The sequence below is a fragment of the Suricata suricatta genome, chromosome 14 (assembly GCF_006229205.1).
Source record: "Suricata suricatta isolate VVHF042 chromosome 14, meerkat_22Aug2017_6uvM2_HiC, whole genome shotgun sequence".
NCBI classification, from domain to species: domain Eukaryota; kingdom Metazoa; phylum Chordata; class Mammalia; order Carnivora; family Herpestidae; genus Suricata; species Suricata suricatta.
The window spans coordinates 39,876,025-39,899,297 of NC_043713.1; the positions used below are offsets into that span (position 1 = coordinate 39,876,025).

At 37.3% G+C, this 23,273-nt stretch overlaps 1 protein-coding gene across 1 annotated transcript in view; it reads right to left on the reverse strand.

Moving 5' to 3' along the window:
* Positions 1-1,089: 1,089 nt before the first annotated feature.
* DSG1 (desmoglein 1) overlaps positions 1,090-23,273 on the reverse strand; it is a 32,788-nt gene continuing 10,604 nt past the window's right edge. Inside the window, exons 4-16 of the mRNA XM_029922341.1 lie at positions 22,438-22,593; positions 20,260-20,404; positions 18,256-18,422; positions 16,176-16,310; positions 15,704-15,889; positions 12,855-13,114; positions 10,954-11,093; positions 9,899-10,000; positions 9,638-9,808; positions 7,679-7,812; positions 7,275-7,347; positions 4,090-4,298; positions 1,090-2,130 (exon numbers count right to left, since the gene is read on the reverse strand). Coding sequence (XP_029778201.1) covers positions 1,090-2,130; positions 4,090-4,298; positions 7,275-7,347; positions 7,679-7,812; positions 9,638-9,808; positions 9,899-10,000; positions 10,954-11,093; positions 12,855-13,114; positions 15,704-15,889; positions 16,176-16,310; positions 18,256-18,422; positions 20,260-20,404; positions 22,438-22,593 — 2,919 coding nt within the window. The remainder of the gene's footprint in view (positions 2,131-4,089; positions 4,299-7,274; positions 7,348-7,678; positions 7,813-9,637; positions 9,809-9,898; positions 10,001-10,953; positions 11,094-12,854; positions 13,115-15,703; positions 15,890-16,175; positions 16,311-18,255; positions 18,423-20,259; positions 20,405-22,437; positions 22,594-23,273) is intronic.

A 23,273-nucleotide genomic window follows, 5' to 3' on the forward strand; every position in this document is an offset into this window, starting at 1 on the left:
TTAGATCCCCTTTAAAAAAATTTCCCCTAAAGCTTAACATACTATAGGCTTTTTTCTCCCCCACAGCTCAGCTTAAGTAAATTATCTTAATTTAGGAGATGTATAATAAAGAGCTGATGTAGATGAGCAACAGTTACTAAACACACATCTGAAAATACAATGTGGTTTCCATCTGCTTCTTTGGAAGGTCATTTACCACTAAGGATGACAACCATGACAGGTCAGAGCCACAGTGATAAGGAAAAGAATGAGTGTGATATCCTGCAACCTCACCAGTATACAGTATCTGTAAGTCTTGCACCTATCACTAAACACAAACTAGAGTCAGACTTGACTCCATGGGAATTTTAGCTGAAGCCCCACCTCAGGATTCAGGTTTAGACATTGTCAGTTTTCCCCAAATGAATCTTACCCTGTTGCCACTCTCTTATGGAAATTGCTTCCCAGGAAATGTCTCCTAATTTGAGGTTTATTTTATCTAGTGCAATTATTAAGGTAGGATGCTTGGTGGCTTGTGAACTTGGTTGTGTAGTCAGATTTTTTTTCTTTAATCATGGTCTGAATATATGGTTGGATTTTTATTTTTATTATCTGTGAAATTGACAGGTGCTTGGCAAGTATTTCAAATTCTTCCTACATACACGAGCCCATATTGCATGTTCAGTTCTTTTTGAATATTGCCTGAGCTACATGGCAAATCAAGACAGAGCAAGGAGATATGTGCCATTTGCCATCTTAAGGCCAGTACTTTTTGTGACCCAGTTGAACTTATTACATGTGCTGGAAGTACATGATGGCCACACAGAAGCAAAGAAGACCCTACAGTCCATGCAGGCACAAACAAGACCCTGTCTCAAGTTTTAGTTCACTGTCATGATCCCATTAATATTAATATAAGAAAAAAGTTTACAAATGCTGAGAGCTCTTGCCCAACAGCGCTGTTTACATCTATTTTTCCCATTGTGGTTTCACACTTTGCTCCAGTTTCTTAACACCTAGTTGAGCATCATAAATTACATCATTAGTTTTTTGGTGGTGGGAACTGGACCTAAATCACCATTACTGAGAACTAGTGTGCTGGGATCCTGGCTACTTCGTATATTGTACTGTACTGTACTTTGTGATTCGACTTCGGGCCGTACTAGGGGAGGCAGATCCAAGGGTCTGGCTAAAGTCCGAGGAACTCCTCATGTGGCCAATGGTGGCTGTCCCTCCCATGCTGCTACTCAGGCCCCCACCTCCTCCCAGGCTGCTCAGCCCAATGCCACCGCCACTTATTCCAGCTGCATTGCCAGCCAGGCCACCGCCTCCACTTATCCCGGCAGGGCCACTGATTCCGCCTATTCCAGAGCCAGAAACAACCCTCTCCGTCACAATCACATTTTGGGCACTTGATAACTCAGGATGTATACTTAGATTGCCCATCATGCCAGAAGCCGGTCGAATGACTCTTTCTGTCACTACCACATTTGATGACTCTCTAGGATCAGGTATGGTCAAAGAGGTGGGTAGACTCGAACTTGGTGCTATTACTCTTTCTGTCACTATAACGTTTGACCCATCTCTCAAGTCAGGCATCTCTAACATTCCATGCAGATCAGTGCCGGAGATTGGGCCCACCACCCTCTCGGTCACCACTACGTTTGCTGCATGCCGGTTATCATGAACATGGACAGAGGGCTTTAGAGTGCCAGAGGTGGTGTAAGATTCGGTCACAGTGACATTACCATAGCCCAGAGGATCAGGAATAGGCATCGGATGCTGTACACCAGGTCCTGAGGGGTAGGTATTCTCAGAGATGACTGTGGTAGTGCCGAAGTGTGGGGAGATGGGTGGGTGTCCACCAGTGACGGGCTCTGTTCCCTGCTGAGGACAGATCGGGTCGGTGCTCTCAGGTGGCCAAGAGGGACTGGGGTCTGGATATGGGTCAGATTCTTTTCCCAGGCTGATATCTGCCAGCTTCTTAAATTTGGGGCCCAGTGTGTCCAGAAAGCTGTCATCCACATCTTCTCCAATGAAGCTACAACAACCTACAGAGCCAGCAGGGGAACCTACACCCTCAATATCGTAGATGAGCAAACAGTCATTGGATGGGCGTCCTTCGTCTTCATCCGCATAAGCATATGCTTTCTGGATTTGCAGAGGGAAGAAAAAATGAAATTATGGATTCATATTTAGAAATAATAGAAGTCTTTTTTCTTCCAGGGCATTACCCAAAGAAGAATATTTAAAACAAAATTCTAAGATGTTTTAAAAATCATTACATATTTGCTTGAAAGAATTTGGTTAGAAATTAATTTAACTGTAATTCAGATACTACATTTCGATTTTTAAAATAATCATAAGTGTGCTTTGGATACAAAAGCATATGTAAAATATCACATGAAATATTTTGTAACCAAGTTAGAGGAAGGTACTTAAAAGTACTGAACTTGAAGTACACCAAATTGTGGGGGAGGTTCTTTTCTTTTCTTTTTTCTTTGGTTTACAGAAAAAAAGATGGTTTATAGTTGTTTCAAGTTCATCCAGGACTGTGCTTTCAATGGAGTAAATTTGGTGGTTCTGTGAAGATTTACTTCAATGTGGCTTTTTCAGCAAAACAACAGGAACATTTGACTCTGGTTTTATGCCATTTGGGGATTCGGAACTGAAGGTTTTTAAAAATAGGATCTCTTTCATTTCAAAGTGAAAGCCCACAGACGTGTGAAGTTTTATTTCATTTCTGTTGTCCATAATATTGGATTACAAAGTTTTAGATTAAGTATCAGAAATACCTTTCTTAGAAAACCAAGTCATTGTGCCATTTCATTCAAAAATATTTTTTAGTCCTTACCATTTGCCTGACCGTCTATTAGGAACTTGGTGATATAGCAGTGAGTAAAAGTATATGAAGTCTCTCTCTCATTAGACTGACCTTTTACTAGGCTATTTATCAGGAGGTGGTAAGAGATCGAGTGATAGAGTGGCCAAGGGTAGCATCTCAGAAAATGGTATTTGATTGGAGGGTGGAATAAAGCAGTGGAGTAAAATAAAGCACATAGAGTATCTTGGGCAGGAAGAGTTGCAAGATGCAAAAGTTTTGAGGCAGAAATATACTTTTCATAAAAATAACGTTCATTTGTAGGGACATGGACCAGAAATATTCCTGTAGGTTTCAACAAGAGTTCTCTTATTATTATCTACTGCTATTTGAAAGGCTTTATCAGTGTTTTCTTTCAAGATATCAGCCACCGTCTAAGCCAAAAGGAGAGTTAAAGGAAATATTTTAGGACAGGATGTAAATCTATTAGAGACAGTTTAAGAGATAGGAGATCCATGAAGGTTAAAGTATCATATGGTATGTAGCCACAAACAATTCTGTCTCTACCCGGGGCAAAATTAATTCTTGCTTGTTCTTAGAATGTTTTGGAAGTGTACTGTGGCTCTCGAACCCACACTTACTGAACATTTACTATGTGCCTGGAACTGAGCTAGGTACTGGTAACATGATAGAGAGAATATATGGACAGGACACTAAAAACCATGGTAGACATATAAACATATTTTAGCAATGGTATGCCCTATAAGGCATATACATGGAGCACTCCAGAAATATAAAGAAACATCAATTTTGTTTTAAATGTGAGGGTTAACAGTAAAAGCTTCAGAGAGGCAGTGATATTTGAATTGAGCCTTCAAAAAAGAGTATGAGATGATGGGTAAAAGCATCCCAGGAAGGGCACAGCATAGGTGAAGGCATGGAGGGGAACAGACCAGTGTGAGTGAGGCAAAGACACATGGTATGTCGGGTTGATGGTAAGGAGTGATTGGAGATGAGGGAAGGGTCAGTTCATGAACAATCTTCATTGTCATGTTAAGGAGTTTGGACTTTTTGCCTTGGACAGATAGAGCTGGGAGCCACTGGCTGTTTTTAATGAGAGCAGTAAAGTGATCAGTTCAGAATTACAGAAATTTTGTCCAGCAGCAGTATGATTGTCAGGCATAGACTAGAGGCTGGGAACTCTGCAAAGCCCTGTTGAGAAATAGTAGCAGCCTGGAGTAGAGCCGGGGGCACAGGATGGGGACAAGGCATGGGGCTGGAGCCCTTACCTGACAGAAATAACTTTCCATGAAGTTCATATTCAGACCTCCTTCCCTACATTCCCTCATAGAATTTCTTCTTAATGTTCCAGAATAGTCTTGACATATCTCAGGTACTCCTGGTGTTTTACCTCCTTCTGTTAGTTCAAATCCTGTTGTTCTTTCTCCTCCTCCGAGATCTTGCATTTCTCTGCCACCATACTCATTTGTGTAAACTCCTAAAAGTTGTTGATACAATTAAATTTACTTTCTCTAGTGTATTGTAGACTAAAAATTAATAACTTTCTATACTGTATGGTTTCATTATTGAGATAAAATAAAGATAAAGCATAAAGGGCTGTAAATATGATACAGTTCAAAATAATATTAATCAGCTTGTTAATCTGTTAATTGTTTGATGTTAACTATCTGTTGGTAATTATGTCATGCTGGAAGAGGGGGGCTTGCATAGAGATGATAAAAACATATGCTTTGGAGAGTTTGATTTCAAATTGAGGCAGTTTGACGGGGAAATACAAAAATTCTAAAAGTTAAATAGTACTAGAGTACCCCAACATATTAGAAGCACAGGGTGTCCAGAAGAACACCTGAGAACCACTAGCTTTAGAGGAGAGGCCATGGCTGTGGTAAGGAATTTTGGGTTTTCACCTGGATGTGACAGGTGACTAGAAGCTTGTTTTACTATTCAAGGTAAGTTAGATAAAATGATGGCTCAGACGATGGTAGAGCCATGGATAGGGAAAGTGTTGACCGTGGGATAAATGCCCCATGGCTTTAATATTTTAAAGATCTTGATTTTAGGGACAGTGTGTTTTTCATACTTTTATGATTCTGGTGCCTCTCATTGTGGTTTGTTCTAGATTTGTGTAAAGGCTTTAAATGTAATAAGGGGATAAATGCGTAAGTAAATCCTGAGGGACTGATGATTTGACAAATCTTGAGAACAGAATGAGTGTCAAGAATAGAGAGATAGAGGGGTGCTTAGGTGACTCAGTCAGTTGACCATCTGACTCTTGATTTCAGCTTTGGTCATGATCTCATGGTCATGGGTTTGATCCCCATGTCAGGCTCTGCACTGGCAGTGGGGAGCCTGTTTCGGATCCTCTCACTGCCTCTCACTGACCTACATGTGTGCACTACCCCCCACAATAAATAAATAAATAAATAAATAAATAAATAAATAAATAAATAAAATTAAAGAAAGAATAAAGAGATATAATAGTCAACCAGCTCTGCTTTTGAGGTGAGCAGATGTTGGTGTCATAAAAAAAAATGGAGACATTGGAAGAGAGATAGATTTTAATGCTAGTGTTTCTAGTACTTTGAGTGAAGTACATTTCTACAAGCTATGAGCATTTTTGTGCCTCTTCTGTTTTAAAGAGTTCAAAGTAGGGGGGCGCCTGAGTGGCTCAGTCGGTTAAGCATCCAACTTCGGCTCAGGTCATGATCTCATGGTTCATGGGTTCGAGCCCCATGTCCAGTTCTTCCTGATAGCTTGGAGCCCAGAGCCTGTCTCCCTCTTCTCTCTTCCCCTCCCCAGTTCACTCTCTGCCTCTCTCTCTCTCAAAAATAAATACACATTTGAAAAAAAAAGATGTGTTCAAAGTAGGAAAGTAATGACAACAATTTTGAAAAGACTGAGAAAAATAAGAGAATCACTGTGTTTATTTTGAGAAAAGGCAAGATGGTACAGATGTTTTCAAAGATATGAAAAATTTAAAACAAACCCTTTTTTTACTTGCATGGTAGCTATCCCTTTGACTTAAAACTCTAATTGTTCCCTCATTTCTGGCTGTGAATTGGTCTACACCCCTGTTTTAAGGCGTATCATAGTTATAATTTTGGTTTTCATCTGGAAAGATTCTGATGGTGTTTCATCCACTTACTTACAATTTAAGAAACTGGACAAGTCTTTTTAGGTTCATCTTTACTCTCATGCTGAGAATGGATGCAGTTTTTTTTCTTTGTCATGATAGCAGCTAAAGTCAGAGTAGTTTTGAATCATTTGTGAATTGTGAAGGTAGATTCCAGTCTCAAGAAATGAGCACAGATCATTTTTAATTGGGTCATACGTTAATTGGGAGGTCTGGGTGGCTCAGTTGGTTAGGCGCCTGACTCTTGATTTCGGCTCTTGATCAAGTTCTTGATTTTATGGTTCATGAGATCAAGCTGCACACTGAGCCCAGCTTTGGGCTCTACACTGAGAGCATGGAGACTGCTTAGGATTCTCTCCTTCTCTCTTTCTGTCCCTCCCCAACTCGTGCTCTCTTTCTCTTTCTCGAAATAAATAAACTTTAAAAAATTGGGTTGTGTGTTAATTCTGATTAGTATATTTGACCCTTCCTGGGTTTGAATGCAGATTTTATTTACTAAATAAGTTCAGTAATGTAAATGTATAATTTTTCTTATAATTTCCTTAAAAACTATTTCTCTAGCTCACTTTATTGTAAGGATACAGTATATATATATGCATACAAACTATGTGTTAACTGACAGTTTATGTTTGCAGTAAGGCTTCTGGTCAGCAGCAGACTATTAGTAGTTAAGTATTGGGGGAGTCAATAGTTAATACTCATATTTTTGACTACACAAGGATCAACATCTTGAATACCATGCCATTCAGGGATCAACTGTATTTTTTTGGACCTGGACCAAACTTGACTTGTGGCTACATTTTGGTTCTCTTCTCCTATTTATAGAGGTTCTAATAGAGTCTCCTAATCATTGAGGAATATTTTAAAAATTCAACATATTGGGGCGCCTGGGTAGCTCAGTCGGTTGAGTGTCCGACTTTGGCTCAGGTCATGATCTCACAGTCCGTGAGTTCGAGCCCCATGTCAGGCTCTGTCTGATAGCTCAGAGCCTGGAGCCTGTTTCAGATTCTGTGCCTTCCTCTCTTTCTGCCCCTCCTGCGCTCATGATCTGTCTCTGTCTCTCTCAAAAATAAATAAACATTAAAAATTTTTTTAAAAATAAAATAAAAATTCAACATATAAGAATAATAATTACTATAGACTTTTTCTTACCACTGAATTTGCAAATTAGTCATTTAAAAGTGAATGATAGAAATAATTTTAAAGATGAATAAGATAACTGAGGATTGATAAGGTATGCAAAAACAGAACAGAATTCCTTCTTAGTCATTTGAGCTGTTAAAATTAAAAAAAAAAAAAAGCAACCAAAAGACTTCTTACCTGAGGTGTCAATGCATTCAATTAGATTTCCATTACCAGTTATTATCGGGGGTACACAGCCAGTGCCCACATCCTAAAAGACAAGAAACATTCCACCATTTGTAATGGCTCTTTTGTTTCTATCATCATACTTAGGGTTTGTTCTCAAATTACATCAGATTTTAAAAGAACACTATTTACAAAAATTCTGAAATCCATTTAAAACTTGAACCTCATTTTGAAAGACTTTTTTGGTTACTTCCACCTGATTTCAATGTACCTTTGATTTCTCTTCATTTTCCACATTGGCTGTTCCAGAACAAAGAATAGCATAGACCACGAATGATTGCTAACGTCTTGGCTTCTGTGCATGAGACTGAGTTTCGGTGATGGCCATAGGCAATTTCTTTCAAGTTAGCACTTACCAAGGGAGGCGGCTGTGGTCCTTCTACTGCCCAGGAGTGAATCGCTCCATCTGAACATTCGGGGACAGGCTCAAAGCCAGCGCCCCCGCCAGGGGCGCCTCCGCAGTCACAACACATCAACAAAAATGGGACCACTGGTGGTGCAAGCATAGGAATATTGGAATTAGCCCCAGAACCACATTAAAATAAAACAACTTGCTTTTATGATTAAATTTGAATCTTGAATATGATTGTCCTTGATTTTAAAATTATTATGAAAGCATCAGAAAACTGATTAATGGTCAGATATCAAAATCAGTGTGAGCTTCAGTATACGGGACTGTGAACAACTTTAATTTGTTATATAGTATTCAAATTACAGATACTGTTACACCTTTAAAACAGACGAGCTTTTTGCCATCATTACTCAGGAACATATTAAAGGAGACAAAAAGGAGAGCTGCAGAGGACAGGCAATGTGTTTGAGTCTTTGTGTTCCCTCCTCCATGCCTTTATTTTTTTCCTTTCATACATGCCTGTTTTTTAAAAATTTCAACAGTAAATTCTTACTATGCTTCAAGTAATTATTCCCTAAAGACTTCTTCTACATGGAATTTTTTCTTGAATTTATTCATACACAAATGGAGAATATTATGCTGCCTAACAAAGTCTTTCTGTTAATCAACTGGGTTTTCTAATTCATCTAAATAAGTTTCTAGCATAGAGTCTTTATATAATACAACCTTGATCAATGATTTGAGATGAATGGATGGATGAAGAAAAGGATTAAAGGTAGAGAGGAAGGGGTATAGTAAGGACAGTAATAAGGGAGGGATAGCAAGAGAGGGGGAAAAAGAAAGGAGGGAAAGAGTCCTACGTATTTTGCTTTCTTGAGAATTTGCTGGGCTTAGAGTTAGCTTTGAATTTAGAGGTATTTGACCCCAAAGCCCATGCATAATTTTTAAATCTTTTACTAACTGCACTACCCGAAGGTAATCAACAATATATAAAACAAGCTCGAGATGAAAGTCATCTATTACTTGCAGTAGAGGTAAACAATGCCTGAGTAATTAAGTTATTTTTATAAAGTAACTAATTTTAGAGGTGCCTGTGAAGCCTCAGTCGGTTAAGCATCCAACTTAGGCTCAGGTCGTGATCTCACAGTTCATGAGTTTGAGTCTTGCGACAGGCTCTGTGCTGACAGCTCAGAGTCTGGAGCCTGCTTCAGATTCTGTATCTCCTTCTCTCTCTGCCTCTTCTCTGCTCCTGCCCTCTCTCTCTCTCTCTCTCTCTCTCTCTCTCTCTCTCTCTCTCTCTCAATCAATAAGTAAAGAAATAAACATTATAAAGTACTTAATTTTAAAGTTTTAAAATGTTGGTTCATAGTATGGCTAGGGCGCCTGAGCAGCTCAGTCGGTTAAGTGTCTGACTTTGGTTCAGGTCATGATCTCACAGTCTGTGAGTTTGAGCTCCATGTCGGGCTCTGTGCTGACACTCAGAGCCTGGAGCCTGCTTTGGATTCTGTGTCTCCCTTTCTCTCTGCCCCTCCTCTGCTCACTCTCTGTCTCTCTGTCTCAAAAAGTAAACATTAAAAAAAAATTAATATGTCTAAAAAAGTGAAATTAGAGAATTAATTCTTCTAATAAATTTTATGTTATATTCTGCAGATTTTCTTTTTCTGTGTAGCCTTTTCTGATTGTTTGGATCTTTTCTGACGATCTTCTTCACTCAGAGAGCAATCTGAATCTGCCTGTTGTGGCGCTTTCCCATTGCACTGAGATTGAATACAAGGGACTTTTTGTCCTCCACTGCAGTGCAAGGGGGCCAAGCAGTTTGACTTTATCTTATTAACCCAACGCCAAAAAGGAATTTCTTGGTAAGTGCACAAAGTAAGAATTTGTAAAAGGATCAGAAAGTTTAGCTCCTCCCCATAATTTCAGGGGAGGGGACACATCTGAATAGGATTGGAAAAGTACTTACATCCTAGGACCAAGAATCCCATGATGAGTAGTCCAATGCCCGCAGGACCAAAATGGACATTATCGGAGAGTGTCCGACCACCTTGTTCATCATAGGTGCCGCTGCCTGTATTGGTATCAGTGTTGTAATCAGTGGAAGTTTTGTCGACTGTGTTAGTACTGGTGTCACCACCTCCAGAGGCGCCTCCAGAGGCACCTCCGCTGCCGCTCCCACCGCTGCCTCCACTGCCGCTTCCACCGCTGCCTCCGCTGCTGCCTCCACCGCTGTCAGTAGTGGTTCCCTCATTATCCTTATTACCCGTTGGCCAGCCAGAACCCTCAAGGTTAATATTAATTGTTCCGGTACAAGTTCTTTGAAGATTATCTGTAACGAGATTTAAAATGAAAGAAATATTTAATACATGTGCTGTATTGTTGAACAGTACAAAGCCAGTTTTTTAATTGATAACTTATTTCAATGTCTTTATTCACATCCTGTTTAGTGGAATTAGTCTCAAGGGGCTGTTCACCTCTTGTGGCCAACCTAATTTTAATTTTGTTGGTTTGGCAAATTAATATAAGTATGCTACTTCCAGATTGTTCACATGAAGTTGTACATCACCTTTACAAAAAAAATATGTAAAGTTTTCTTTGGGACTAATTATTTGAAAGTAATTTAAGAATAAAATTTAAAATTTTAATTTATTGGGGCACCTGGGTGGCTCAGTTCGTTGAGCATCCGGCTTCAGCTCAAGTCATGATATCACAGTTTGTGGGTTCAGCCCCATGTCGGGGTCTGTGCTCACAGCCAGCTCAGAGCCTGGAGCCTGCTTGGGATTCCTGTCTCCCTCTCTCTGCCCCTTCCCCTTTCATGCTCTGTTTCCCTCTGTTTCAATAATAAATAAAAACATAAAAAATTAAAAATAAATAAAAATAAAAATTTAATTTATTGATATAAGAACTGGTATTTATTGAATGTCAGCACTTTTCTAAGTGCTTTACATGTTAATAACTCTTTTAATATCTCTAAATCCATAATGTTAGTGTTCCATTTTACAGAAGAAAAGATTGAGGAATAAATGGATTAAGTAACTTCTTTAAAATCCCATTGCTACTAAGTGATGGTGAAAGATACCAATCCATTTTCACTCCAGAGCTTGTGGGCTTGGCCCCTGAGGTATACTGTCTCTCATATCGTTAAAAATTTGAATCTATAATAGCTGATATGATTTTTTTGTAAGGAAAGGATTATTTCAAAGTATAAAAATTAAAATTTTAATTTCTGAGTGTATATCTAATTTCTTCTGGAAGGTAAAAAAAGTTAGGTTGATTTCTTACCGTCTATAGATAGAATTGTTCCTTGGTATTTCCCCCCAAGCATTTGATACTGTTCCATAGTGACTGCATTTCTCAAGGTAATTATGCCTGTTTTTGAGTCGACATCGAGTAGGTTAGCAGGATTATTTCCCATTACATATCTGTATTTGAAGAAAAAAATACAAATTAATGTTAGCTATCTAAAAGAGAGACAGATTTTGATTATAAAACACATGTTTCAAGTCAGTGGTTATAACCATGGATATTGTTTTCAATTATTAGAGACTTTGTTTTTTATCAGGGTAGGGTCACCACACTCAGAAATAGGAAAGGGATGGTGGGGGGGCTTGGGTGGCTCAGCTAGTTGAACATCCAACTCTTGATTTTGGCTCAGGTCATGAATCCAGGATGATAGGATCAAGCCCGAGCCAGGCTCCTTGCTGAGCTTTGAACCTGCCTAAGATTCTCTCTCTCTCTCTGTCTCTGTCTCTCTCTAAAAAAAATTTTTTTAATAAATAAAGGGTTAAATTTAAGAAAAATAAATTGCTGGCAGCCATTTCTAATGGAATATCTCTTAGGCCCACTTGGATGTCAGAATAATCTTTGATGCTTTCAGTTTCATTTTCATTTGGTTTTGGTAGCATCAGAACTATCCTGGAAGACCCAGATTCTGGAACTCTCTGGGCTGCTTCTAATTGTAAACTGTTCTCTTCCCTAAGAAGTTAAGTTGCTTCTCCAACAGTTTGGGGCTTTGTTCTCTCCCAATTTTTACTCCTCCTTCCCATATTCACTGTGACTTTATAGGGCTTCTTTAGAATTTTCTCCTCATTTACATATTTCTTGAACATTGCTTAGATAACTGTCTCAGGCACTGTTAAAGACTAGGTGGGAGGGGACGGGGCGGGGGGGGGGGGATGGCCTGCCCTCAGTGAGCTCACATCTGTGGAGTACAAAGAGAGTTTATTAATATTAAGTGCTGATTAAAGTGAAGAGTATAACTGAAATGAGCTAACTAAATCTAATTGATTTCAATCTGGGCAGATTTGCAAGGTTAAAATCAATCCATCAAATCTTCTGGGAGGATTACCATGATATGTGGTAATCAGCTAATTGGTCAATAAAATACACAAACATAGAAATGTCAACTTCCAATATTTTCCACATTTTATACCTTTACTCTTTTTTACATCTTACATTTGCACAAAATTTTATATTTTCTTAAGTTAAAAGCTCTAAATTAAATAACAATTCACTAGTTAGTAGTTTTTATGATTGAATGATGGTTTCAAAAATATTTTAATTTGGATACTTAAAATTTCTGAAGAATAGGAGCACATGCACGCCAATGCTCATAGCAGCACTTTCTACAATAGCCAAATCATGGAAAGAGCCTAAGTGTCCATCACCTGATGAATGGATAAAGAAAATGTGGTATATATACAATGGAGTACTATATGGCGATGAGAAAGAATGAAATCTGGCCATTTGTAGCAAAGTGGATGGACCTCGAGGGTGTCATGCTAAGAGTAATAAGTCAGGCCGAGAAGGACAGATACCTATGTTTGCACTCATAGATCTAACAGGAGAACAGGAGAAACCTAATGGAGGACCAGGGGGAGGGGGAGAGGGAAAGAGAGTTGGGGAGAGAGAGGGACGCAAATCATGAGAGACTATTGAATACTGAAAACGAACCGAGGGCTGAAGGGGGAGGGGGAGGGAGGAAGGGGGGTGATGATCATGGAGGGGGGGCACTTGTCGGGAGAAGCACTGGGTGTTATATGGAGACCAATTTGACAATAAACTATTATAAAAAATAAAATTTAAAAATTAAAAAAATAATATAAAAATAAAATTTCTAAAGAGAACACATGTACTTAAGTTCAATATGTGGTAAAAAATTATTTGGAGAATATCAGTCTTACCTAACAGTTGTTGAAGCTCGACCTGTATCCAGGTCAGTAGCTACAAAGTCTCCCACTTTATAATTTTGTCCCATGTTGCTAGTCACTACATATGTCTTTGAACCTGGACGGAACACTGAGCCTTCAATTACATTTGTCACAGTCACAGAGACTGCAGTTGCTGTGAGTTTATATTGAGACATAATTGAATGATGAAATTCAGCTTTATTTCTGACACCAATACTAAGTTGCAGATTCTTCATATCTTCATAATCTAGGGGCTAGAAAAGGCAGAGTGAAATAGTTTTACTATAAGAGAAAAAACATTTTGGAAGAAAAGCAATCCTTTGATAATAGGCCAGAAAACTCTTCTTTCATTAATTAAATAGAAATACACATAAATACACACTCTATTCTTCCTTTAATTCAATATACACACATGAAAATATAGCAAGAAAAAAATCTAATTGTCCTAGAGCCTTTGCCAAAAAAGTTGATAATATATGACATGATTTAATTATCCATCAAACAAATTAAAAACTTAAAATATGTAGATGCATTTTGTCTTTGTGTGTGTGTGTGTGTGTGTTATAGCAAAAAGACAGTTTATGTTAGCTTCTATCATTTTGTTTTTCTCCAAAAATAGATCTAGGGGCACCTGGATGGCTGAGTTGGTTAAGTGTTCCACTCTTTGGTTTCAGCTCAGGTCATGATCTCATAGTCTGTGGAATTGAGCCCTGTGAACTCTCCACGTAGGGGCTCCACTGGGACTGCACAGAGCCTGCTTGGGATTCTGTCTCTCCTCTCTTTGCCCCTCTTTTTCTCACACATGCATAGTCTCTCTTTCTCAAAAATAAAAACTTTTTTTAAGTAGCCTTATTTATTACAAACTATGGACCAAATATATAGTACATTCAAACATTTTCCATATAATACTATTTAGGAAAAATTTTACATCTGTAAATGTGACTTCTTTCAATAAATCTAGTAATCAAACAGTATAAAAATAATAAAAATCCTTATATCCTTCAATATATTCTGGAAAAATTTATTTCATATTATAAAATAATTAAGTAGTCATTTTCATTATGAAAGTTGGGGTCAATATTCACCCCTTATGAAATTCACAAACAACTATGCATTATGCCCATAAGTTCCAAGTATATTTTTCTAACTTTTCATGTAAGAATAATTAGATGACCATTGATTAATACATCAGACTCTCTACTTAGTACAATTGTTTTTGAATTTTTGTATTTATTTTTGAGAGAGAGAGAGAGACAGAGCATGAGTGGGAGAGAGTCAGAGAGAGGGAGGCACAGAATCTGAAACAGACTCCGGGCTCTGAGCTGTCAGTACAGAGCCCGACATGGAGCTTGAACTCAAGAACAGCGAGATCATGACCTAGGCTAGAGTTGGATGCTTAACCAACTGAGACACCCAGGCTCCCCTCCACTTAGTACAATTTTAAGTCCTAGCTCTAGTGTTGGCTTTATTTGTAATTCCAAGAGAGCCTATGAAATCAAGTATACATATATATTATACACATATTATATATATAATCATAACAAAGGAATTAATATATGATGTCATGCCTGGGAGAAAAATCAACATTATTCCTATTTTACAAGTAGAGATATTGAGGATAAATAGACTAATTTTTAAAAGTAACATAGTAGTTTGGTGTGAAATAGATTAGGACTCTGTTTCCTCACTATGGAATCCTTGATAGAACAGAGGAGACAATATGAACTTAATAGCTAGAGAAACCTACGTTTGAATGTCAGCTGTGCCACTTACTAGCTATCAGAACTTGAACAGGGTACATACTGTCTCTGAATCTCAGTGTATTTATCTGCAATATGGGCATATAGCCTAATTTTCAGCGATGCTGTGAGGAATAAACTAACGCATGTGGAGCCTGCCTCAGGAAATAGAAGCTCAGGCATGGTGACACTTTATGAAGACTTGAGATAAATGATTGTAAATTCTTATAGGGACAGAATTCCTTTGAAGTCTATTTCCCAGGACTATTCTGAAGGAAGTAAATAGTTTTAAAATGGACTATGTTTTACCATAAAGCATACATACTACATGTATCACATAAAATCCATGCATAGCTATGGCAGATTTTATAAGTAGACATCTTCAAGTCTTCTAGCACAGGCTGAAACCTTCCCTATTAACTCCCTAGGAGTCACATTTTTTTATTCTCACATCCTAGAGGGAATTTTACCTTTGGTAAATGTGGTGGATCATCAATGTAGGGGGGACATAGGAGAATTCTGTTGACTTGGACCAAATCTTTGTCTCTTAGTCCAAATCTCTAGTATATTTATGTTCAAATTAAGCCTTGGTCAGCAGCCACAGGGAGATGGGAATGTGATAATTTTATAATGACAGCAATTTAATTTTAATTTTATAAAAACACACTGGAGAACTAAAAACTTTTAATTATATGATAAATATTCTTAGTGCCTATTAATTAATATACATTATTGACATGGACACATTTTTATAAGACCATGTTCAATCTGCTTAAAAATATTCTTCAAATATCTGAAACTAAACCTTAAGGATCACTCATACTTTGTTGTGAGCATAAAATAAGATTCATTTTTAGAAATTCTCTTAATTTATATGCTCTGTGAAGGAAATGAGTGTCAAGTTCAAGTTTAATGCCTGGTTTCATGAAGTGATAGAGCAAAAAAAAAACTGTAAAAAAATCTCTATATCATATATCATATATCATATTAAACCACTGTATTTTTATTCTTTTACCCTCTCGATTTTGTAAGATGTTAACATTTTAAGATTAACATTTTGAAAAAGACTAAAAAATCAAAATATTTAGGGTAATTATATCATACCTTAACAACCTTTAAAATTCCCACATTTGTTCTTTCATTCATTTCAATGTCAAACCAACCTCCCTCATTTCCAGAGATAAAGAAAATGACTCCCATCCAGTTAGCCGAATACTCTTCATCCAAATCAATTACTCTCATCTCGACCAAATTTGAATGTAGAGCATTTTCTTCAATAGTAACAGCATACTGAAACAAGATGGAAAAAAATCTTAACACCAACTGTGTGGGTGAGAGAAGAACTCTACTGGGTTTCCAAAAACTGTTCATGGTTATTCATTATTTAGAAAAGAGATCTGTGTCTATAGTCCCATGCATCATTGCCCAAATACATATATCTTGTCTATGTATTGTGTAAAGAAACACAAGACAAACTACGTGTTTTGTGTGACTAAAATATCCTGTGCTCCTATAAATGGAATTATTTGAACACATTTTAGGATTAAAGTTATTCGTTTCAAGGACAAACACTTACTGAAGGCTGTTCCAAGTATGGGATGTTATCATTAACGTCAAGGATTTTAATGTTGCACTCACACTCTGCTGACATGCCGTCTGCCCCACCATCTCGGTCCGAGCCTCTCACAGCAAGGGAGTACTGGCTATATTGCTGAAAGCGCACAAATCAAAACACATTACAAAACACATCACCCTTGATCTCAACAGTCCTGATTGTGCTCATGCAAAGTTCTTTTAGAATGTTAGTTTGACATTTACATACATCTATGATTAAGAAAGGGTGATCACAGAACGCTGAAAATCTGCAGATCTCGATGAATCAATATAGCAGTTGCTGCTTCTATTTCCAACAGTGCTTATCCAGCATCATTTAAAAGAAACAAGACTTTTAAAGGCCTCATTCCTTATTATATGTCCTGGGGTTGAGAAAGTTTATAAAGGGTAAAGCGACCAAAATGGTCAGGAGGAGAGAGATTAAGGTTTACCAAGAATTTATGGCATGAAAATTTCATACTGTAAATAATCAGTCCTGGGATGTGCAAGAAGAATAAAGAGATAACAGATGGTCTGCACTTCCGGGAGGTGGGGGTGGTAGGTTGAAGCAGTGGAGTTATTGATGATCTATCTTCTTGATTCTACTCAATGGTGCTTAGCTTTTCAGAAGCCGGAAAAAACAATGAAGCCTTTTCCAGACACATGCATCCACACATCCTCATTCAAAATTGTGGATATAATTTTACAAGATTCATAGAGACATCTTGAGGTCTCTTCATGGACTCTGCGTTTAAAATATCTATTCTTGTGGCTTGCCAGTGACTGCAGAATTTCTTAATTTTTAGGGCTCTTCACCACTAAAAGTCTTCTGACATTAAAGGAATCTCATTGGATTCTTAAGAAAGTTTGAGAGAGAAAATGTTAATGGTCAATTTCTTCTGAAGCTTATTTTCAAACAAGTAAAAAAGGAGATATAGGTGACTTAGGAACTGATAGCTTATGGATCATTAAAGAGTGTGAAAATAATCTGATTTATCCTAAACCTAGGAGTCATTAATAGGGGAATCATTATTTCAAAATAACTATAATAATTAAACTAAAATTTAATTACCAACTAATTCAAAAATAAAACTTCTTCATTTATATCCTCAAAATTCATACAGATCAGGTAAATCTTATCAATATTTTTAAAATGATGAAAACGTTGATACTTTTATATCAAATAATTGGACCATATGGTATTAATAGAAACCACGTAATGCTGATTCTAATTGGCTAACAATCACTAATTATTTTCTTATTTGTAAATAAGAAGGTTGGTCTGACTGTTACTCAATTCCTTTCCATCATTCTGATTCTGTGGTTCATTTCCCAAAGTAATCAGTGGGCTGTTAGTAGGTGAGGTATAGTAAGGAAAAAAGAGTTCTGTTGTCAGATGAATTAGGATATTATGGGTTAAAAGAAAGATAAACAAGTTTCTTAGCTTGTAAGAATTCTTAGAGCTTCTACCATATTCATGCATTGTGACCTGTCAAGATGGGGGACTTAATAACAGTTGTTTCTTAGATCTACTTCATCATGGAACACATTAAAAAATAGAACTTTTGGGGCACGTGGGTGGCTCAGTCAGTTAAATCTCCAACTTTGGGTCAGGTCATGATCTCATAGTTTTTGAGTTTGAGCTCCACATCAGGCTCCATGCTGACAGCTTAGAGCCTGGAGCCTGCTTTGGATTCTGTGTCTCCCCCTCTCTCTGCCCCTTCCCCGCTCATGCTCTGTCTCTCAAAAACAAATAAACGTTAAAAAATTTAAAAAATGGAGCTTTTGCCTCTGGCTTACATATGATCTCATGAACTTTCAGAATATAGTTATCTTAAATTGAGGCAAATCTTAGGTAGGATTGAATGAAAAGTGACAATTTAAAATACATTTGAGGAATTCTCATTTTTTCATTTTGAAGATATTTGTTATGCCATCACTATGATCTGAAAAGGTCATATAATTAAAATTTAAACATTCTTTTTCTTTTTATTGCTTAGATACTTTTACTTTTAGAATCACTTCCTTGGAAACTAAGATACCATTCAAAGAAAAAAAATTACCTCTCTGTCTAGAAAATTATTCATTGTTCGAATTTCTCCAGTGTTTCTATTGATAATAAACATTGGTGAATCAGAAGGTTCCTGTCTTATGATCTTGAAGGCTATTTTTGAGTTCAAATTATTTGGTTCATCTGCATCAGTAGCATTGAGTCTCATCACCAGTGTATCTAGAAATCAAAAGAGATTGGTTGGAAATGGACAGTTGGCATTTTTCTTATAATACAGTATATTGCTTTTCTAAAAAGGTGTTAAGGTTGGTTGGTCCTTATAATGTATGCTGTACCATTTTCCCTGTACCATTTTCCACAGCTTATCTCCTTTCTATACTTTTGTCTATATATAAAGATTACATTTTACTAGGAACTTACACATCACATTGCTGATAGAAAACAAAGATATGTTTTATTCTGTTTCCTTTTCATGTTCTGGTATAATCCTTTTTTTAAGCCTACTGTGGTGAAACTACTCTTTCCCAACTACTGCACATTCTAGCTATATAAGCTTGGCTTCATGAAGTGTCCACCTCTATAAATGGGGATGATAATAGTACTGTGTTCACTGAGTTCATGAGAGAATGAAACAGTTGAATGAGGAAAAAATTATAGAAAGTTCCTCTTGACTGATGTACATTCAATACATTTATGTTATTTTCCTGTTTTGCATGGTCCCTAGTGAAGTATTAGGTAACAAGTAGGTTTAAAGAGATGCTTAACTACATACTTTGTCTTATCCCTTATCTTTTTTGTGAATCTAACAAATAGTTTTGATAAAGGACACTGGAGAAGGAAAAGCTGCCAGTGTTCATAAGCTAGAATTCTTCTTTACACTCAATGTCTTTTTTAGCATAAATGTCATGTCTGTATGCACAAATGCAACAGAGTATTTCTCTTCTTCCCACTGTGTATGCACACCTGCACTTTCCTCTGAAGAATGGTACTAAGGAAAACAAAGAGTGGATTTCTATTTCATTTTTCTTTTCCGTATTTTGTGGATTTTTACAATGAACATTTTTAGAATGTATTTTAGAAGGGATACCTCTTCAAAGTATAGGTATAGTACTTAATGAATACAAGTAAAATGTAAGGATTTTTGGAATTTATAGGAAATTATACCACTCAGAGGTTAAAAGTAGCTATGGTGAGTTGAAGTTTTGAATTTAAATTATCACTGCTATTTTAAATATATTTAGAACTTTTTCACTGGTGTGCTGACAGTTAATTTTCCCAAGTGATTCAATATATGGCAGTTAAAATGTTGCCACTTACAGTAATCCATGAAGAGGACACTGTACTCTTAGATAGTCAAAACTCTTACAGACAAATGCTCTACCAAGTTTGTAGGTTTTCTGGTGCCCCTTAACTAACACCACTTGGGACCATCAGCTTTCTCTCTGCATGGGGGACCAAACAAGGTTAAGTTTATAGTACCTTTCCAATCCAAAAAATCAGTAATTTGAGTAAAAAGCAAGGAAAACCTATATTTATTACATCATATATAAAAAGGGAAGACAAATTTTGCTTTGTGTTTATTTACTCTCAACAAAAACTCTTGAAGAATGGTCACAAAATAGATGACCTAGAAGTGATTTCTACTAATGACTTGAAGGGAGGGTCAGTATGAACAGAAGTAGAGAAGATTTGCCCTTCAGAGCAGCTGGGCTGGGAGGTTAAATTCTCCGAGCACCCCTGCCACCACTGTACAAAGTACTTTTGGGATTTTTCCTTAGGAATCTACAAGTGAGCTGGTGTGTGAGTTACATAAGACCCTTCTCATTTCTTCGGAGTTGCTCCTTGTGTGTGCCAGATTGGCGTTACTTCCACAGGTGAAGGGAACCCATTAAGAAGACTTCTCATGATTTTCTGTTCTGGTTGCTTTTCTATACTTAGTTGTTTACATTCATGATGAAGTTGTACCTTCACATAGTTTGGCTTCGAGTTGCCTGGCTGTGAAGAGTGGTATGAAGTCAATATATTCTTGTTTACTTAATTAAAATGGATTACTTACTTGCATTAGAATTTTCTTCTATTTGTCCTAGAAATGTAGACATAGAAAATACAGGAGGGTTGTCATTTATATCCAAAACCCTGACTCTGAGCTCAAGAGGCCTCTCTAAATCTTGACCCAGGGAATTCAGAGCCCGGCAATAGATCTAGGGGAGAAGATAAGAATAATTATTTGGTGCAACAGATATTTATTAAATTCATACTTTGGACACTATGCTAGGCACTGTAACCAAAAAAAAATTTTACCTATTATTTCCTACTAGAAGGTAGATACAAGCAGTACTTAGAATCAATAAGGAGAGGCAAACACAAACTCAAAATACCATTTGAGAAAAGGTAACATGATAAGTTATTTAGAAGAAGAATTAAAATACTATAACATCATAGGGGAAATGTAATGATTGAGAGAAATCTTGAAGAATTTCAGCAAGCAGAGCTGGGAACTGACAAGATGTCCCAAGCAAAGGGTTTTATGTGAGGAAAGACACAGAGTAATGAAAATGCGTTATTTGAAATGAGGAGGCAGAGCTATTGGCTTTGAGGATGGGGTAAAGGAGAGTCACATGGAGGCTTCAAAGAAAGGTAGTATTCATTAAGCTAGTGGTGACTATGTGGGTATTTGTATTATTATTGTCGTTATTGTTATGATTTATATATGAGGTGCACATAAGCATAATAGATGCTGTTTTGCCTGTGTGGTGTATCATTTAAAATTGCATTGTGCTTCAAGAAAAGCTAATAGGTAGCATGCTGACCTAGAGAGTTTGAGAGTAAACATTGTCAGAGATAAGGCAGGAATATAGATTTGGAATAGAAGGCTAAGGAATTGAAGTAGCCTAAGGAATACAAACAAGCAGTATGACTGAAAGCACAAACATCCATTACTATTTGAAAGTGTTTGGGCATATGGGTTGTTGGGGAGTTTTTAATGTTTCTTTATTTATTTTGAGAGAGAGAGACAGAGTGCAAGGGGGCATGAGTCAGGGAGGGGCAGACAAAGGGAGAGAGAGAATCCCAAGCTGGCTCGGCACTGACAGCGTAGAGCCTGATGTGGGTCTCCATCTGACAAGCTGTGAGATCATGACCTGAGCTGAAATTAAGAATTGGACCCCTAACTGACTGAGCCACCCAGGCGCCCCTGGATAGAAGGGGCTTTAACGGAGTGACCTGACAAGGTCAAAGAAGGTTTTCTTTATTTCCTTTTTATTTTAAGTATTAACAGGTGTTGCCCAAGATGATAAATGGAAAGGGAAGCAGCCAATGGAGCAACCAGAAGAGAGATGAAAACAAAATTGATAGAATAAGGTTCTTGAAGAAACTGGTAATTATGGAACAATGGATATCTCTTGGGGATAAACTGGGGGAAAGCATACAATTAATCCTAATTTTGGATTTGATGCAGAACATTTCTGAACTGGGGGAGAGAAAATTAATTGTGGGAGTGTGTGACGGAAGGCCTCAGACTTCATAGCGAAGTTGGTCATCAGGTCAGCTGCTTAAAGTGGGATTGAGGTTGAGGGTTTGGACTTTTGTCCCAGCCACTCTCAGGAATGGAAGTGTGATTCAGTTAAGGATGGAGCAGAGTATTTCCAAAGCACATTCTGAGCTCAAGTCAGCTTGAGCAATGTGAATTTATAATAAAGTATGTTTATTCAGAAAAGTCTCCCTTAGTAACTCAAAAATCATCTCTCAGCATCGGAGTTAAAGAGAGACAATCCTCTCAGCTGAATTAAAGAATAAGAAGTAATGGGGCACCTGGGTGGCCCAGTCAGTTAACTGTCTGACTTGGGCTCAGGTCATGATCTCACTGGGGTCTGCTTCGGATTCTGTGTCTCTCTCATTCTCTGCCCCTCCCCTGCTCACATTCAGTCTTGCTGTCTCTCAAAAATAGATAAAAACATTAAAAAATTTTATAAAAAGGAAGTAACAGTTAGGTACCTGCCCTTCCAAACAAATATTCTAGCTTGCTACTAGAGACAGACAGAAATTGCTAAGGCATTCATAAAGGCATTTCTCCTAATCTTACTTGGGTTCTGTTGGGTCATGAGATGCTCATGAATTGAGACAATCAAAAATGTCTCATATTGGAATTCCTGAAATCAAATCAAATGATCTGAGTTTAAGGTATTCCCAATATAGTTTAAGCCTGCACATATATATTGACATGGAGCCCACTTACAATGAAGAAAGGGGTGACCTCTCGATCAACTATGGATGTTATATTAATTTCACCAGTTTTTTGATTAATAATGAAGATTCCATAAGGTGGCTGATCAATTCCTACTCCAGAGATGCGGTATGTAACTTGCTGGTTTGCAGCACAGTCTGAGTGAATCTGCAGAGAGAGCACAGGTGAAAATATTACAGAGAGCAAATAGAAAGTGTTATGTTTAATAAACAATGGCCATCTTTCTCAATAATTATTGAATATGAGTACCTGTTTTCTTTAGGGAAGTGCTGGAAATAGACATTTTTCTAGCTACAGCTCTAGTATTTTCTGTAATAACTGGCAGTGTAATAGGAAATTCAATTCTATTTCTACCAAATAAGAAAATAATAAAATAGCACCTTAATAAATCCAGGATTATGCAGTCACCATTCATTCATTCATTCATTCATTCATCACTTACAATTGACTGTGTTATTTTCAAGCTCTGTGCCAGTGCTGGCACTAGAGGAGGGACTCCTTGCCCTCTCAAGGAGTTTAGCAAAGTTGTCTTTATATAGCTTTGGTCTCCTGATTCAAAAATGTTTTAAAATATAAAGTTTCAGAAGAGAAGTTAAAGTAGATTTATGTAGGTAACAAGAGTTACCTGACGCTGTGTAGAAGTTCTTAATTCTGAAAATGGGGAGGATGTGATATCAGAAAAGTAGGACAATCGTCCTAAATAAGTGGTTTATAGAAACTGGGATTCTTTCTTTGATATAAAATATCAAAGACTTGATGCAAATCTAACTGGGGAGTCTGTATTTCTATCTGAATGTGTGTATATTTGTATAATGTGTCTATGTATG